Source organism: Camelina sativa, chromosome 15, assembly GCF_030686135.1.
Source record: "Camelina sativa cultivar CO46 ecotype springtype chromosome 15, ASM3068613v1".
Taxonomy (NCBI): Eukaryota; Viridiplantae; Streptophyta; class Magnoliopsida; order Brassicales; family Brassicaceae; genus Camelina; species Camelina sativa.
Genome location: NC_141894.1, coordinates 15399429 through 15417150, shown reverse-complemented (window position 1 = coordinate 15417150; position 17722 = coordinate 15399429). Strand labels below are relative to the sequence as shown.

Below are 17722 nucleotides of genomic sequence, written 5' to 3'. Positions count from 1 at the left end.
TTTTCTTTTTTCAAAAAAACCAATCGCCTGTAGAAAAAAACTTATTAAAAGCAAGATTAGTTTTCAAGTTTAAGAATCGTTCACAATCGTTCAAAATAAGTTCACAATTGCAAATTTATTCACTGTGACTTTCATAATGTGAGTTTAGTAAATGTTTTTTTAAGAAAAAAAAATAGCAAAATTGTGATTTAGAATTTTTTTCCGTTTATCCTTGTTCTCTTTAAAACAATTTTTTTAAAATTTTTTTGATATTTTTTTAATAATAAAAGCCACATTTTTTACATGTCCTAAGCCCCAATTAGCCTTAGCACGGAGCTGTGTACAATTGTGCATATAAGTTGCATTTCGAAGTGTAAAAGAAATATATAGCTGATGAAAGATTGCTTGTTCGTCTTTTAACACATATACCTGCTGTAATAATAACACAGTTGCGATGAGACAATGACTTAGCCTTGCCAAATATGGCCGTGTTGGACATCTAAATATATAAAACTAGATTAAGACCCGTGCTAGAGCACGAGTTAAAATTCATTTTATTTATATTGTAATTTTTATATAAAATATAATTTATGTGATTACTTTTTAAAGTTTTTTTGGATAAAACATTATGCAATAAATCATATGCTAAATATGATGGCTGAAAAAAACACATATTTTGTAAGTTTTATATTGTTAAAGATTCTATATAAGTACCCATGCTATAACAATGATTAAATTTTATTTTATACAAAATTTTGTATATTTTATATTTTAAAATAAAATTTTACTGTTATATTAGTTTATGTATGTGAAGTTATTTCAATAATATATATTCTACATCATGACTTGAATGTCATTATAAGACATAATTTTTTAAATTTAGTTTTTAAAAAGCGAGTTATTATATTATGAATAATTTAATATATTGTTATACTTTTTGTTTTAATATACTTGGTTTCATGAAATTCTTTTATATTATAGTGATATATTATTTACCTTGCTATAACAAATCAATTTAGAGTATTTATAGTTTCTAACTTTTATATCAAGTTTCAATATTTTAAAAATATTTCAAAATAAATTATTTAAAGTTTATTATATTATATAAAATTATAAAATTCAATAAAAAATAGGAAATTGAATTTAAATATTCAAATTTTGACCGTTACTCAGTAAAAATTTAACTAAATAGATATTATTTATAAAGAATAATAATACTAAATTTTGAATATTTTATAGATTGACAATTTATATTTTTTTAAAAAAATTCAACTTATGGTATATCCAAAAAGAAAACTATTTTTTAATTATAATAAATAATATGATAATTTATTTGTTTCATAAAATAGACTCAAATATATAATTTAGATATATGTTAAGTATAATGATAATTAACAAATTAATATGTTAAGTTAGATATCAAAAGATTATTTGATGAATAATTTAATAAAGAAAATTAATATGGTAAGTTAGATGATATCAAATGATTATTTAGAATATTTTCTTTAAGATTTTCAGAAACAAACTTGTAACCAATTAATCTATAACCTATTTGTAACCAACTTATCAAAATTATATAATCTTGTGCACTTCAATAAAACGAGATAATAAAACATGTTTTGATATCAGAAGATGTATTATTGACTATAACATAATATTCTAAATACAAAGGTCGAATCACATAACAGGCTTATTGGAAACATAGGCAAAAGAAGAGATGGTTCAAAATATTTGCTAATCAGTTCCACTCTTTCTTCAAGAAAACAGTGGCAGAGCTTGCTCTCCTGAAGCATAAGATATGATACGCTTTTTAAGTGGCGAAATGTAGTGAGCCCCGTGGAACGCAGCCGCTCTTAAAGCATTCAGTGGTCCGAAATCCACTGAGTACATCTTCTGGATTCCATCTAAAACTGCCATCATTGCCATATTTGCAGGTTTTCTCTCTGCTTCATATCGCTTGAGCAGATTCGCCTACAATTAAAAAGATCAGGCAATCAATACAGAGGAAAGAAAAAAATAAAGATGGGGTTTAGAACTTAGAATTCGAGCGTATACCTCGCCTATATCGGTACCAAGAGCAATGCCCTCTGCAATGGCTTTGGAGAGAGCGCATGCATCTGCAAATCCCAGATTCACTCCTTGACCAGCCAACGGGTGAACAGTGTGAGCTGAGTCACCGACAAGAGCCACACGCTTTGACACATAATCTTTTGCGTGCCTTAACGACAAAGGAAACATCATTCTTTCTGAAGAAAGCTTCACAACTCTGGGAGGAGTTTCAAACCTTTCCTTGGTGGATATGGTCACATTTCCTGTAAGCCAAGAGAGACTATCCCGTGAACTTGTAGTCTCTGGATGTGGACCATATCCAGAATCCAGAGCGTCGTTTACAGCTTTGATGAAGTCATCCTCGTTCATAGATTTGCGATCTGATGCCTCTTTTGGGTCCATAGTCCATACTATGTTGCTAAACTTATCACCAATGGGAAGAAGTGCGATGGGGCCATTGGGTAAAAACCGTTGCCACGCTGTGTAGTTTTCGAAAGTGTGCTCAACAGTACAAATGATAGCATTTTGTGAGTAGTTCCATCCAGTTGTTTTGATCCCTGCCAACTCCCTCACTTGCGACTTAGACCCATCAGCGCCTACCTGCACAAAAATGGTTAGATATCCTAAACTTGATGAGATTTAGAAACAGTTCCACTTAAATCTGGCGAGCCAGGAACACCTACCACCAGTTTTGCATAGACACTATTTCCATCGCTTAGTTCCAGCTTAGCAAGGCGTCCTCGCATAAACAAGTCAGTTGTAGATGGCACTTCACCAAGATCTGTCAGCGAAGAGCTAGGTAGCATATCCATCGCGTTCAACCTTGCGGGATAAATAGTCTTCTGGAGATCTGATTCCTGCGAATATAAGGCCCTCATAAACAGTCTTTCTGGAAGGTTGATTGTTTAGCTATGCTTCATATGTTGGAAAATCAAATTAAAAGGTAGTTCGAGGTTTTGAACGAGTAAAAGCACTGTAGTGGAAATGCAAAAGGATCGAGATGCCAGTTACAAGCATTTGGCTCAAACAACATATCCTTACAACAAAAAACATGATAGACTGCATCAAGATGATGAATAAAACTAGACTAGAACAGAATAAAAAAAGCAAAATACCTGTACACAAGATAGCTGAGAACTCTGAAGAACTTTATTCTCCACCACACACCTGGATCATGCCAAGAATGAGAATGGGTACACAACTATTAACATCATCAAGGATGCAGATGTAGATAGCAATATGCTTACCCCAAAACATCTTGATGTACATCATTAGCATTGTATCTTGTATATCCAAAGCCTGTATAGTCCCATACCTAAAGTACGAATCATGACAAATAACTTTGTTTATCCTTCTAGCATATCAGTGTCAGTATACGCAGATGCTTCATAGAGTACATCACACCTAAATAAATCTGATTGTAGTTTTGCTTTTATAGTGTAACTTCAAACAAAGAAAGGGATACTTTATACTTTATACTTCAAACAACTTCCACCAAAATTGTTACCCAAAGATTTGACAGAGAAAACCAATTCCTTAAGAGTTTCTCTTTGAACAAATAAAAAGATATCAGACACCATCATCATAGAAAAGCTTCGGAAGGAATGTATAATGTTAACAATCATTACCTGCATCTTATCAAAATAAGCATGTCGCTGTTCCTCAATGTATTTCCAGGCGCCAGTAGCTGCATAGTCCCAAAGTAATAACTAAAAAGGATATCTATAGACTGTGGGAAGTGACAAAGACTGAGCTCAAATATGGGTTCCTAGGGGTATATTCAGCCTTTTTAGTTACCCTTATGCTAACATATAGTAGCTCTTCTGTTGGCCAATTCTAGAAAGTTCACACCACTTCGAAAGAATAATGAGCAGAAACTGTGGGAAGGAACGAGAAAGTCCATTACGTACCTTTGAGGAAGGATATTGTTGCAGGTGTAACTGTACTGACTCTGGGATCAGGTGGATTCCCTTTCTCTATGATATTTTTTCTCCCCAAAAGAGGATTGTTGTCAATAATCGCGACATTCAAGTGTTTCGTCAATGGCTTGCTTGCTGAAAGAACAACAACAACCATGCCATCAAATGAACAACTATCTATTTAGTTGGTGGCAGAACATAAATTACAGGCTAATCGAGAGAAAAAAAAATTCAGGACTAGCAACCATTGCTTACCTAAAGAAGCAGCTAAAGCGATTCCAACCATTCCACCACCAACAATAGCAATGTCATGTTGTGGACCATCGTCAGTAGGATTTCTTTTTGCAAAACTCTCCTAAATCATGAAGTAAATTAATCTACAACTTGTATAAAATTATACTTCATCGTCCCATTTTGGAGATGCTTTAATATCTAATAAAGGATATCACAACTATTATATTCATGTCCCAAACATGATAAACTACCACAGTAACCAGCTAAGGCTTTGAATGCCAATATCCTCTCACAACAGCTGCACTAAGAATATGAAAAATCCAAAGTAGCGAACCTAATTCTTCCAAGACTAGTATGAAATGTCACAAGGACATAAAGAGGGGGAACTTACATTGGAACCAGAAGTAGAAACTTTATGTGTCACATCAGTTGAGCAAGTCCTCCGCAGAATCTTTGTTCCACAGACATTTGAACTAAGTTTCCTAACCAGCACCCTGTCCTAGAAAGCCAATTAATATTAGACATAGCATGATATAATATAATCTTCTCTATTATCCAAAGAAGCTAAATAATCTAACAAGCAACCCAGATTCCTATACAATTGCTGAAAACTTGACATACAACCACCAAACATGATGATCACCGACAAAACAAAACAAAAAAGGTTGAGACTTTAACAGAGTAGTTTCTCAAAACTTGGAACAAGGAAACTTAAAAAAAGCAACCCAACATCAATTGATTAGCCAAACAAGATGAAAGATTAAAATTTGATTACACAAATTACAGTGATTCAAATTAATAAAACCAAATTACAGAACCTGTTCATGGTATTGTGCAGGGTTGAGACAACAATAACTGGGTTTCAGTCGTTAACGGAATCTAAGACCTAAGGAAGGAAGTGCGGTGGTGTGCGACTTTCTGGTGAACTTTGGCTTTTGCTCTTTCTCCAGTGGGCGACGAGGCGAGGAGGAAGTCACAAGTTCTCTCTCGAAAGCAAATTGCTGGTTTCCATAAAAGACCGGTTTACTCGGTCCGGTTATTCAATAACCCGTTAAGATAACCGAATTTTTGTTGGCTTTGTAATTTTTTTAAGAAACCGGACCGGTTTACTATTGAACCGGCGATCTAAAAGGGCTTGTTTTTCTCACAAGTCATCACAACAAAACACACTACTTGGCCAAAAAAGATCCAGCAGCACATAATATGTTTTTACATCACACTTAAGAAGAAGAAGAAGGAATAAATCCCAACCGAATTTAAAACATACATTATTGCAAATGTCTTCAGTTTATGTTACAAAAAAATGACTGTGTGAACCACTTCAATAAAGCATAAGCCTTTCTTTGATATATGTATACTCACGACCAAATCTCATGAAGAAGACCTGCGTAGGTTAGTTATTATATGTTCTCAAGACTTGTTGAAGTGATTATTAGTTAGCCTTGTTCTGCCTTTTTACCCTTTTTGGGTTTTTGTTGTTTATCTTGTTTCCTTTTCTTTGATTCAAGACTCACCCAAGTATAACCTGTGGGAATAGCAAATGGGTCTTGTAACGTTTTCGACTTACTACTACTACTCGTCGAACCATCTTTGTTTGATCTAGACCGACGAAACCACGACGACGATGAGTTTGTGAAGTCAGTTGCAGCAGCTGGACTCTCATATCCAGAAGCAGTCGGGCTCGAGAGAGGCGTCTTAAACTCATCTACAGGCTCAATTTCTTCAAACTTTGTAAATGTAACTAGCACTTTTATCGTAGGTACCACTGGTATAGCAACCTACATTTACAAAACAATCTCAGAACTGAAGAAACATTAGATTAGCTCTTAACCTTAAACGTCAACGTACCTTGACTGGAAATGTTCCAGTGGGAAGCTTTGTGGTAAGAAGTTCTCTGAGACGACGTATAGCTTTAACTTTGTTTGCAAGTATGTCAAGTAAAGGAAGCAGCTCTTCAGTTTGTAATGGGAAGTTTGGAGATAGCCAGAGAACAGGACGTAACCCTTTCTTGTATTCACTTTCTTGGTGTGTCTTACCAGAGACTGTTGCTTTTGGTTTCCTATAATGCTCATTATCTACTGAGTGTCTTCCTGGTTTTATCTGATTAGACTCTCCCAAGAGATTACTCACTTTCTCATTCACACAAAGGGAGCTTCTCGGTGGTGCGTATTGAATTTGCTTCTCTTGTTTACTCTCTTTTTTTCTCCATCCTCCTAACCAACCTTTCTTCTCTCCTTTCTTGTTAGACTGACTAAAATCCATGGCAGGAACTTCAATATGATCGTCGTGCTGCTGATGATGATCAATGAAACCATTCTCACCACTTACATTTGGGAAGTCTGGTAAATCTAACTTAAGAGCAGCTTCTAGTTGCTTTTGCTCTTCATCTGTTAAAACATCGCAGAGATCATCATCGCCGTTCTCTTTCTGATCACCCGATGCACCAGGAACCTTTCTAGACTTAATGCTAACAACCACATTGTTCATCTCATAAACCTTAGCTTTCCAAGGACCAACCATCTCACTCTTCTCCTGCCTCCTCCAATTCGTCTGAGGAGACAGAACAGCTTGTGTCACATCAATCCCTGGTCTAAAGATATTGCTCTTACACATCGCAGCCACTTCTTTCTTAACATCTTCTTCTGATGGAACTCCACAAGCACCATCCAATGCATTCACCACTTCTTTGTCTTTATGATTCACCATGTAAAGAGATCCACGAGAAACTTCACCATCCTCTGACCCATCACCAAGAAACAATATACTCTGATCAGACCGTTGAATCTTGAACCCATCAAAACCAGCCATAGTCATATCAGCTCTCAAATTAGATCCCACCTTCCAAACCTTATAAGTATCAGACGGTGCAACCTTAGAGACAAAAGGCACAACAGAGCTTTCAAAGTGAAAACTCATCTCCAAGTAAAAATCTTTCATCTTACTCATCGTAGCTATCAAACGAGGTAGTCTCCTACACCATTTAGCCCAAGCAAGTGGCTGATAGTGCCTGACTATAATCATCGCAATCGCTTCTTGTCTACCGCAAACAGCTTCTTGCAACGCGTTCCACCCTTCCTCGTTCTGTAAAGTCCAATCAGCTCCAGCCACCATAAGCATTTCAACTGATGTTGAGTCACATAGCTTCACAGCTAAATGTAGCGGCGTGTCGCGGCTTGGAACATCTCTTCTATCAATCACAGCAGAAATGGCATCTGATTTTGCTTCCTCGGCTAATGAAGCTGCTTCTGTTTGAATCTCACAAGGATCTTTAGGCTTTGGAAGAGAAGACAGTATTGACTTAAGACCAACATAGTCTTTAGAAGCAACAGCTCTGTGGACAGAGCTGTGTATGTACTTTGAAACATCAACGTTCTCCATTTGATCCCCAAATCAGAATCTCCAATATTTTTCAAGTCGTACAAAACCAGTAAATGGATCAAAATCTCAACCTAATTTTTCGATTCAGAACAAGTCAAACTAGAAAGAATCAGGCTAAGATCGAGAAACAGAGTTAGACCCTAGTCAAGAATCAGAATTTGCATTGTAGGTCTAAATCAAGAAATCGAAAGATGTATGAAAGGTCTCACCTTTTGTCTCTTCAACTTCTAACTTTCTCCGCAAGAAAGAAGATGACTTCTTCTTACTTCATCATCTCAAGCTTTTCACTCTTTTAATCTTCTTCTTCTTATTCTCTTGTGTATTGTTTTGTCATAGGAGAGAGAGAGAAGTTGAAAGAGAGATTCTTGTGATCTAATTACAGATCAGAGACACATGTGGGAACGTGAAACAAAAAAACCACACAGAGGGATTTAAGGGTAAAAGAAAAAAAAAAGAAAAAAAATCAATCTCGAGATTTGTGTGAACTCTAGAAAATGAATAAAGAAAAAGAATTTGATAAAATCTGTAGAATTAGGTAAAAATAAAATCTGACAAAAAAAAATTTAGGATGATTGAAAATTTAAGAATCAGTCGTGGAGATGCGATGTGTTTAGTGGGAGGGAAGCAAACAAATCCAAAAGACACATTGACATTAATATATATATATATATATGTATAATATCTTTCTTATTATTAATGAGAAATATATGGTAAAATAAGAAAAATATATGATAAAAATGTAGATAGTCAATATATTAAAAAATGAAAATTTGTTTCTGTCAAAATGGGTTGAAGTTGATGGATCAATCCAAACCAGTCTAATCCATGGATTTAATGAGTAAAAAATTTTGGACATGAATAGATTAATGTGTTTAATGAATTAGGATTAGAATGGATTAGTGAGTTAACCATAACCAAAACCAATAGAAATTAAAAAAAATCTAAATTAATATAATCTAAACCGATTTTAGTAAACCAAAGAAACCCTAATCTGCATCTTATCTTTCTCACCATCATAAATAGCTCTCAACCTCTCAAAGCTCTCTAACCAGATTTCTCTCATCCCAACTCTCTCACTATCTCTCTTCACCACTAAAGGATTCTGCGTGTTGCATGTTGTGATCCTCTTCCTCTTAGCAGCAAAAGCTTAGACTCTTTAAGGGTCTCCTTCTTCTCTCTTCTTCGATGTTACAGGCAGAACATCTCTAGGTAAGTAAGTATCCAGCGAACCCGGGTCTAATATTTGTTTTAATTCATTAAAATTTGTTACTTGTAAGAGTCATATTTTGAGATTAAGTTTGTATGATGAGTTTCCTCTAGAAATGTTGATGTTGAGTGACTTCTTCAGAGTTGAGTATGTGATGAACATTTATTTATCTGCTATGAATAAGGAAGCTGAAGCTGAAAGGTTGTATGCGAATGTTGCATGAGGGGATAAAGATGAGATTTGGCGTTGTTACTGACTGGTGACTGGTGAACGAGAATGTAATGATTCATAAGGAAATGTTCTTACAATGACCTCACTGTGAGTGCTCCTTCATTCGATGTGTGATGTTCTTTTGTTATTTATCTCCCTAACTGTATATCTCTGCACTTTAGTGAATTAGTCTATTGATCTTCATTTTGAGTTGCTTAGATCTCTCTTTCCGGGTTTTGTTTTAATCATAAGTTTTCATTCCATTGTGTCTTTGTTAAGATGATTCATTTCCATATCTGAAAATGTTTTGCTCCATTGAATATTATAATGTCTTTTATGCTTTTATTGTCTATTTTATTCCAAATGTTCAAACACTTAGGACATCTCCAACCCACCTCTATATTTGCTTTTTAACTCTATTTTAGAGTAAAATCTACTCCAACCCATCTCTATTTCTACCTCTATAATAGAGATCTCTATTTTTTCCTCTATATATAGAGGAACTCTATTTTTTCCTCTATAATAGAGTTGAACTTTTTTATTTATAAAATGGTCCTTAAACTTTTAACATTTTTATATTTATGATCAAAATAAATAAAATATATATATTTAAATAGTTTAATAATAATTCTCATAATTTAATGAAGTATATTAATAGGATAACTGATTATAAAGTTAAATTTGACTAATTTTAATATTTTGGTTTAAAATTTTAAAAGGTTTTCATATAGAAAAGGTTTTTGTATAGAAAAACATTTTTAAAATTTGAGACTATCAAAAGAAAATTTATATAAAATCTTATTAAATATAAATAACTTAAATATTTTAGTTTTTATTCATGCCATAACATTATTTTTAATACAACAAAGACTAATTATTTAATATTCTGGTAAATTACTTCTGGATCCACCAATAACATTATTTTTATATGATGCAATATATTTCTTTTAATAAATGTGATATTTAAATAATATTTATGAATGTTAAAAATTTAAATAATATCATAATTTTATGAAAATTTCATAAATACTAAAATAAATGGGTTAGTTTGCAACTTTTATAAGTAAAAAGGTATTAATAGTAAAATAAAAAAGGAATCTTACAGAATATTCTTTTTTTAGAGGAAAAAATAGAGGTATCCATTAGAGCAAAAGTCACCTCTATTATAGAGTTTCTCTATTATAGAGGTAAAAATAGGGAAAACCATTGGAGATGGTCTTAGAGAGCATAGAAGTCGTTGCTAATTTCCATTGGAAGGCTTAATCTTGTTTTGTCGTATTTATTGCCTTAATCTGATCAGCACCCCCATTATTCTTACTTTTAATTATTATTTTTGAAAATTATCTCTTTAGTATAAATTTGGATGATTAATTACAGTATTTCATTAATCACTATATATACATGATTTATAATCTCCCTTTTAATAAAAGGGAAGTACACAACTTAGTTTTTGTAAACTTTATATTTTTTATAAATGATTACAAATGCATAAAAATAGGTTATATAAAGGATATACATAAACCATAAATTAACAACTCTTCATATATAGACAATAAATAATAAATCCATAAATCCCATAAATCGTGGAGCAAATATATCTTCGGTTTTTTAATCGGATAATATATTATAATAAACAATAGTAATACATAATAGGCTTCTACGATAACATAGGCCCAACTATGACATTGTAAATCGTTTGTTTATTATCTTTCAATCCACATATGGCCTATTAATCAGAAGAAAAAGTATACAAAATATCCACATTTTAAACATTTTCCGAGAAAACATATTTTTGAAACTATGATTGTTTTAAAATATTATAAAAATAAAAATAAAAGACAAACAACAAACATACATGATCATTTTTTTTAAAGTAAAATTTGAAAATACAACACTTTAAATAAAAATTAAATTATAAAAACCGAAAAAGATTCTAATCCGTGCTACAACACGGGTCCAATCCCCTTTATAATAAAACGGAAGTACACAACATTATTTTGGTAGACTTTATAATTTTAATAAATGGTTACAAATAGGTTATACATATATTATAAATTAATCCATATATTAATTGTAACAAATAAAACCTTAATTGTAGCAGAAAATATTAAACGGGTTATTCTAAATTGATAGTTCATGGATATTCTAAACTTTATTTCGGAAGATCACGTAAATGGTTCCAAATATCTAGAATCACAATATTACCAATTTATTTTCCACAGATTTTATTGATAAACCACATCAATAAAAAAAAGTTATTAAAGGGATAATCATAAAAAGTAATCAAATCTCGCTAATTTAACAAGATTAATTGTGATCTTCGGGATCGTATTCAGAAATTAAAAATTAAACCTTAATGCTAGATTAGGACCGTGCTAGAGCACGGGTTGAAATTCCTTTTATTAATATTATAATTTTAGAATAAAATATCATTTATATGATTGATTTTAAAAGTTTCTAAGGTTCTAATCTAGCATTATTATGATCTTCAGAATCGTATATTATTATAAAATTATAATATAAATAAAAGAAATTTCAATCCGTGCTCTAGCACGGATCCTAATCTAATCTAGTATAAAAAAAGATTGTTAGTCTATTGATATGCCTTAAGTCTCTAATCCATATCGTCACACGTATAAAAGGCCACGTACGAGTTTACATAATTTGTGTCTCATATATAAACTCATGGCCGTATATATTTTTTTTTCAAAATGCAGGAGCATAAGTTGATCAGACAAACCTCTAATCTTTTAAACCTGAGACACCCGGTAACATTGTAAAAAACTAATTTTATTGAAACGTATTTTTGAGACATCAAATTTTTATCATAAATTTGTGACATTTTAATATGATATTATAACTAAATTTATCTGTTACAAATTCATAATATTTTCGTCATTATATTATGACGGAAAAAAGCATAACCAGAATTTGTCACAATTAGTGACGAATATGCTATGATAATATTAATCGTCATTTTTATGACTACATTGTGATCAATATGTTGTTGCAAATTAGTTATGAACTTATAACAGATATGCAAGTCATAGTTTGTGATATTAAAATGAGTAAACATTAGTCATAAAATAGTATAAATTGTTATATTATTTATACAAAGCCCATTAAGCCAATTCTCTAATCCTAATTTAAGAAGATTTATTTAAAAGATGATTAGAGTTTTATTCTTTATAATTTTGTGCCTCCTAAATCTAGAGAGAGAGTAAATCATTTGAGAGAAAAAGAACAAAAAACCACAGTTGAGATTAAGGATAAATCTTACATGTTAAGTTTTAATTTTTACAGTTGAGATTAAGGAGCCACGTAGTTTATTATCTAATATTTTCAGATACTTGTTAAGTTTTATGTCAGATTTAATAATTATTTGTAGATTAACTACACATTACCTTATAAAACATTGATACAACCATTTTTTTTATACGATAAAACTCTTTCTATGAAACTCTAATCATCTTATTAGCTTCTTCAAAAACTTTTACTTAACTGAATCAATTTGCACTTCTTCCTAGCATCGGTATGAGATAGTGCATCATTCAACTTGTTTCTCAAGTACCTTCCTATATGTTCAAAATATTGAATTTGTCTAAAATGATTAATATGAAGAGAGAATTAGAAAACCTAAAGAAAAGTTTGGAAGACTAGGCCAGTTGTCCTCAATACCTTGTTTGCCTAGTTTTGGTTTATTTTTATCATTGTTCATTTATTTACAGTTGCTTCTAAGCATAAATCAAATCAGTTTTGGAAGCTGAACATAAAAGAACAAGGATGTAATAAAAGTAGAGTTTCAAAGAAAAATGAATGAAATAGAAGCCAAACATAACACTAAAACGATAGAGATATAGAAAAATAAGAATCTTGTTATAAATAACGAGCTGTTGGCAAATACACTTAAGTCCAAATGTACGCATTTGCCAACAACTTGTTATTTAAAACAAGATTCTTTTGTGTTTCTATCTTAGTTTTTTTTAGTGCTATGTTTGACTTCTATCTCGTTAATTTTTCTTTGAAACTCTGCTTCTATTTCAGCCTTTGTCCTCTCATGTTCAGCTTCAAAGCTTGATTTCTACTCACGGCAACCAGAGTAAAGAACAATGATATTAAAAAAAACAAATCGAAATTAGATGTAAACATAGTATTCAGGAAAACTGAAATTCTCTTTCAAAGACTTCTTTAATTTCTCTGATTCTCTTCACAACTTAATCATTTCAGACATAATCAAGTTGTTGAACACATACGAAGATATTTGTAGAACATACTTAAGGATACTCTCTCCTGCACCATTGCTAAGAAGTGGTGGAAAGTGATTCATTTAAGTTTAAAAGGTTTCTAAAGAAGCAAACAAGAGCATAGCTTTATAGGGAGAGTATTTTATCATACAAAAAAAGTTTGTGCCTATGTCTTATAAGGTTGTGTGTGATTAATAATTCAAGTAGTTACTAAATCTAGCATAAAAATTTACAAGTATCTGAAGAAAATTATACAATAAACCAAAAATAAAATATAACTTTAAGATTTGTAATATATATATATATATATTGTCAATCAAACATTAATTAAAAGTGAATTCCAATGTTAGTTGTCTAAACCGGAAGAAAAGAGTTTACAAATGAAATTTCAGATAAAAGATTTGTAATATTTATTTTATTGTTTACTATATTAGATCACCTATATTTTATAATGATATTATCCTTAATAATCAATCTATCAAAATTAATTATGTCAACACATTTCTCCATTTTATTGATCATACATGTTTTGATGGATTCACGTTTTTAGATCTCACTGTAATGTTTTACTTATCCGATGAAAACAGTTTCTTTTGACTCCAGTTGTGAGTCCTACAAAAGCAGGCTCTTGTGTTCCTGAACGAGGAAGAGGGACCTTAGACATGCAAGTGTAAGTTTGAGTACTCAGTGGTTTTGAGCGGTTGGGAGCGATTGGAAACAGTTCTTGTGATTGGTACCAATCGCTAGCAATCGCTATCACCCGCAAACGCAGCGTTTGCGGGAGATAGCGGGAGAAACAATCAACACATGTCTCTGACTTTTATTATGTGTCATTTTGAGATTGTAACATGTTTAAATTCCAATAGTATATGATTTTTTTTGACTTAGATGATTGGCATACTAATAATCTATGTTTTTATCGGTTTTTAACCGTGTTTTACATTCAAATTTTGAGTTTTTTCGATTAAAACAAGTTGGTTTCTCGGTGTTTTTGTACTATTTATTATATTTTCAGGTCCTAAGATGTTTTGGATAGAAAGGAGAATTATTGGACCATTTTGGATTGCTACCGGACGTGATGGGATGAAGTCAGGAGTTCAAGACCGATCAGTCCTTACTTACGAGCATTTGGTCCCCATTCTTTCAGAAAAAATATCTTTATATTGATCCAGGACGACAAGAGAAGCCTGGACAGATCGTTCCCATACCCGATACATTTTTTTTAAACTGGCTTTTTAGGATTTTATCTTGATATTTAAGTAGAGCCTCGATTTCTAAAGATAAAACTTTTATTCGAGACGACTTTTCTGCTATATGTAAGTTTGGGGAGACAATTTTTACTTTTGATTCCTTGTTTAATTTAGAGACGATTTATAGATCCTATATGCATTATTTTGCAATTCAATAATGTTCTTGTTTCTCCATGTCTTAGTAGATTCTTAATTGGGTTTAGGGTTTTAGAATGGTTGCTATGATTAATTAATCGATGTTAATTAGGTTGTTAACTTGGGGATTGATCTTAGTTTTTTCATCTACTGTTGTTCTTAATGCTTAAGCTAGAATGATCACCTAGATTATGATCTTAGGTTAATCATCGGGAACCAAAAATTTTGTTGAGTTGCTTGTAAAACATAGGTGAGGAAAATAATCTTTAGCCGATGAGAGTTGAAATTAAGACACTTTGTGAATAAATCAAACTTGAACTTGTAAATGCTTGCTTAATTTGCTAGATTCAAATGAGAGATTCAGATCTAGTGAATTCCCTACATAAATAGGTAACAATGTGAAAGTAGGTTAGCTTTACAATTGTGATTTAAATTCGAAAACGATGTTTAATGCATATCTATGTTGTCTGCTTTCCTTATCATTTTTTCTAACGAGTTCTTGTCCTCAATGCCTTTACTTATTAAATACAACTACTTGCGTTTATTTATTGTTTTGTTAGTCATTTTAATTCACAAATTCTTTGTTTTAGCTTTACTTAGTGAAGAATTTATAGTGTAATTGCTTGGTATACGAGGATTCAATCTTAAAGTATTATAATGATATACATACCACTTGATCGTGGTAGAGTACATATTAGGTTTTAATTGACATTTGGTCATATACTATATGGAAGAAGGAAAGTTGGCACTGTATATATTTTTGGAGTATCCATTCATATATGGTAAAAAGGTTAATGATAAAAGTACAAAATGCTTTCGTTTATCAATCGATTTATTTTACTTGGACTAGTTAATATTACTAATATATTTTCTTACATATTATAGATAACAATGACGAGATGATTATTATTTGATCTGATCCAAATAATGTTGAGGACCATTTTGTAGAAAACAAAAGAAACATGAATGAATTTAATATGTTTTCTGGTTAATTATATAGTTTTAGGATCTTTTTGTATGGTTAAAAAACATGAATTGAAATCTAAGTTTCTTCGCTTAGTTTGAACTTGTGTAATGAATTGTGTAACGGTGTTTGCAGGAGAGAAAACATGAATAAACAATGTGATGATGATTGTGTCTCTAATTAAACAACTTTGGTTGGTCAATAGTCAAAACTTTTATTTTTTTTTCTCGACATGTTTCTTCTTCTTATTATTGCTAGTTCTTAGTATATCTTCCTCCATCATCAATAAGAACCATCATGTATGGAACTTCATAGTGTAAGTTTAGAGAGATTCATTCACAAAGTGACTAAACTTACACTATGAAGTTCCACAAATGAATCTCTCTATATATGATTATAGACCATTAATTGGACAAACAAGGCCTCATGCTCCTTAAAATTTTATCCGATTCGAGTGATGTATTTGCGTGTTAGGTTTATTATTTAACATAGCTGGAAAGATTTTATATGTCTAGCCGGCTCACAAAATGGTCCGTGATATCATTAGAATAAGTTGGAGTGAACATTGTTGGAGGATCTTCCGGAAGTATACGAATGTTAATCGGAATTGTCATTCGAGTGTTTGTAAGAGAAAAGGTCATAGTAAAAACAGTCTCAAAACGCCAAGAATATGGAAAACAAACTTTTTGTGGTATTTTCTTAATAGGGGTAAAATAAAATAATAAAAACACTTTTAATTTGTTGCTGCATGTAAAGCATATGTTTGCACAATATGTAGTATATACACGTAGTACTCTAATACGTGTTGCTATACAAACTACAAAGGTGACTTTTGTCTAGCAGGTGAGTATTAATTTGGTATTGTAGGATCACGTTACAAAAATTTGGAGCTAGGAGTTTAAGGGAACTAGCATGTGAATAAGTACAGTAAGAGTATCTAACAATAATTCTCCAGTATTCGATTAGCAATATTAACGGCTAAGTTAAATGATTGTTGAGAATATTACACTATTATATTAAATTTTGATGGCCGCTAAAATTCAAATATACAATGAAATCTTATAGGGAAACTTTTCCACGTCGATTAGATAAAATTTGTCCATTTTATTTATTATTTTTTTAAAATTGGTTAAAACTAATGTATAACCAAAGTATCTATAAGTATGGATGGAGCTAAGAAGCTAATGACACATGAACAAGTGTGACCGACCACGTCAAGTACTAAGACGTACTGTTTCCCTAAGAGACTGCCAAATCGACACGTGAAATCGGTGGTGTTTTAAAAATATATACATTAGATTTCATGAATACTCTCGTAAGCACAAGTGTTGGTCGTTGGTTAAGCGGTCGAAGAGACTATACACGCCGATCTCAACGTACCACGTGAAGTACATCAAAGTCACGTGATATACAACGTTATATAATCCGGAAACAGATGATATCATCATATCTAAGTTGAGGAATAATTTGTCGCCATATATTTTTGTCTCCACCCTCAAGTTTTAAATCTTCTTGTGTTTGGTTTCATTGTCTAATTATGGTCGTAGTATGTGAATGTGTTGCAAATTGGCTATTAGTTGCATCAAATGAAGTTTGATTCTCTTCGACTTAGTTTTTAGAATAAGACTACGATATAACTACGAAAACCGTAGTCTTAGATGATATAAGGCGGTTTGGTAGCAAAGTTTGTGTTGGTATTGATTTACTCACTACCTTTGATTTGGTTCTCTGTCTCCGGTATTATAGTGGATCTACGAGATGGAAAAAAATAGTGGATCTACGGTTTATGTATCTTAGATTCTTAGTGTTAGAATCAGTATTTTACAAGTTATTAAATTCTATATAAAACTAATTTGAGCATCGGTAGTTCTCTTATAATACTCGTTTATTCTTAATTATTTTGTTCTTCAGAAAAATTGTTTTCCTTTTTAGTAATTATGATGTTGTGAGTTCTGTTCGTACATACCCTCAGACGAGAGACTACATACCAAAGATTAGAAGAACTGTTTGTTTGGTGTCATACAATGATATAATCTATTTTCGTTCTTAGCTCTCAGAATTTATTAGACCGCTAATATTTTTTTTATTCAGTGATTTTTGTTTCATTTAATTCTATTATAGGAGTATTTTATATAAATATGATCTGAATTTCG

The 17722-nt window shown here is 31.8% G+C and overlaps 2 protein-coding genes and 1 long non-coding RNA gene across 5 annotated transcripts; 1 reads left to right on the top strand and 2 right to left on the bottom strand.

The window, feature by feature from the left end:
* Positions 1–1596: 1596 nt before the first annotated feature.
* LOC104746921 (uncharacterized) lies at positions 1597–5193 on the bottom strand. Its single transcript, XM_010468470.3, has 10 exons — positions 5000–5193; positions 4573–4675; positions 4203–4302; positions 3939–4082; positions 3657–3715; positions 3276–3343; positions 3144–3195; positions 2712–2885; positions 2035–2628; positions 1597–1950 (listed from the first exon to the last, which is right to left on the bottom strand). The coding sequence occupies exons 1-10, from the start codon at positions 5005–5007 to the stop codon at positions 1735–1737; spliced, it is 1518 nt and encodes a 505-aa protein (XP_010466772.2). The 5' UTR covers positions 5008–5193; the 3' UTR covers positions 1597–1734.
* A 126-nt stretch (positions 5194–5319) lies between these two features.
* On the bottom strand, positions 5320–8202 carry LOC104746920 (uncharacterized). Its single transcript, XM_010468468.3, has 3 exons — positions 7769–8202; positions 6030–7630; positions 5320–5959 (listed from the first exon to the last, which is right to left on the bottom strand). Exons 2-3 carry the CDS (start codon positions 7557–7559, stop codon positions 5618–5620), a joined length of 1872 nt encoding a protein of 623 aa, XP_010466770.2. The 5' UTR covers positions 7560–7630; positions 7769–8202; the 3' UTR covers positions 5320–5617.
* Positions 8203–8605: 403 nt separating this feature from the next.
* Positions 8606–14638, top strand: LOC104746919 (uncharacterized). 3 transcript variants are annotated; one of them, XR_002035601.2, is made up of 3 exons: positions 8606–8768; positions 8951–9084; positions 14236–14638. It is a non-coding gene; the product is annotated as an uncharacterized LOC104746919 (long non-coding RNA). The 3 variants fall into 3 exon arrangements; XR_015582420.1 differs by having other exon boundaries at positions 8606–8772; XR_015582419.1 differs by lacking the exon at positions 14236–14638 and adding an exon at positions 11694–11860 and having other exon boundaries at positions 8609–8772.
* Positions 14639–17722: the final 3084 nt, after the last annotated feature.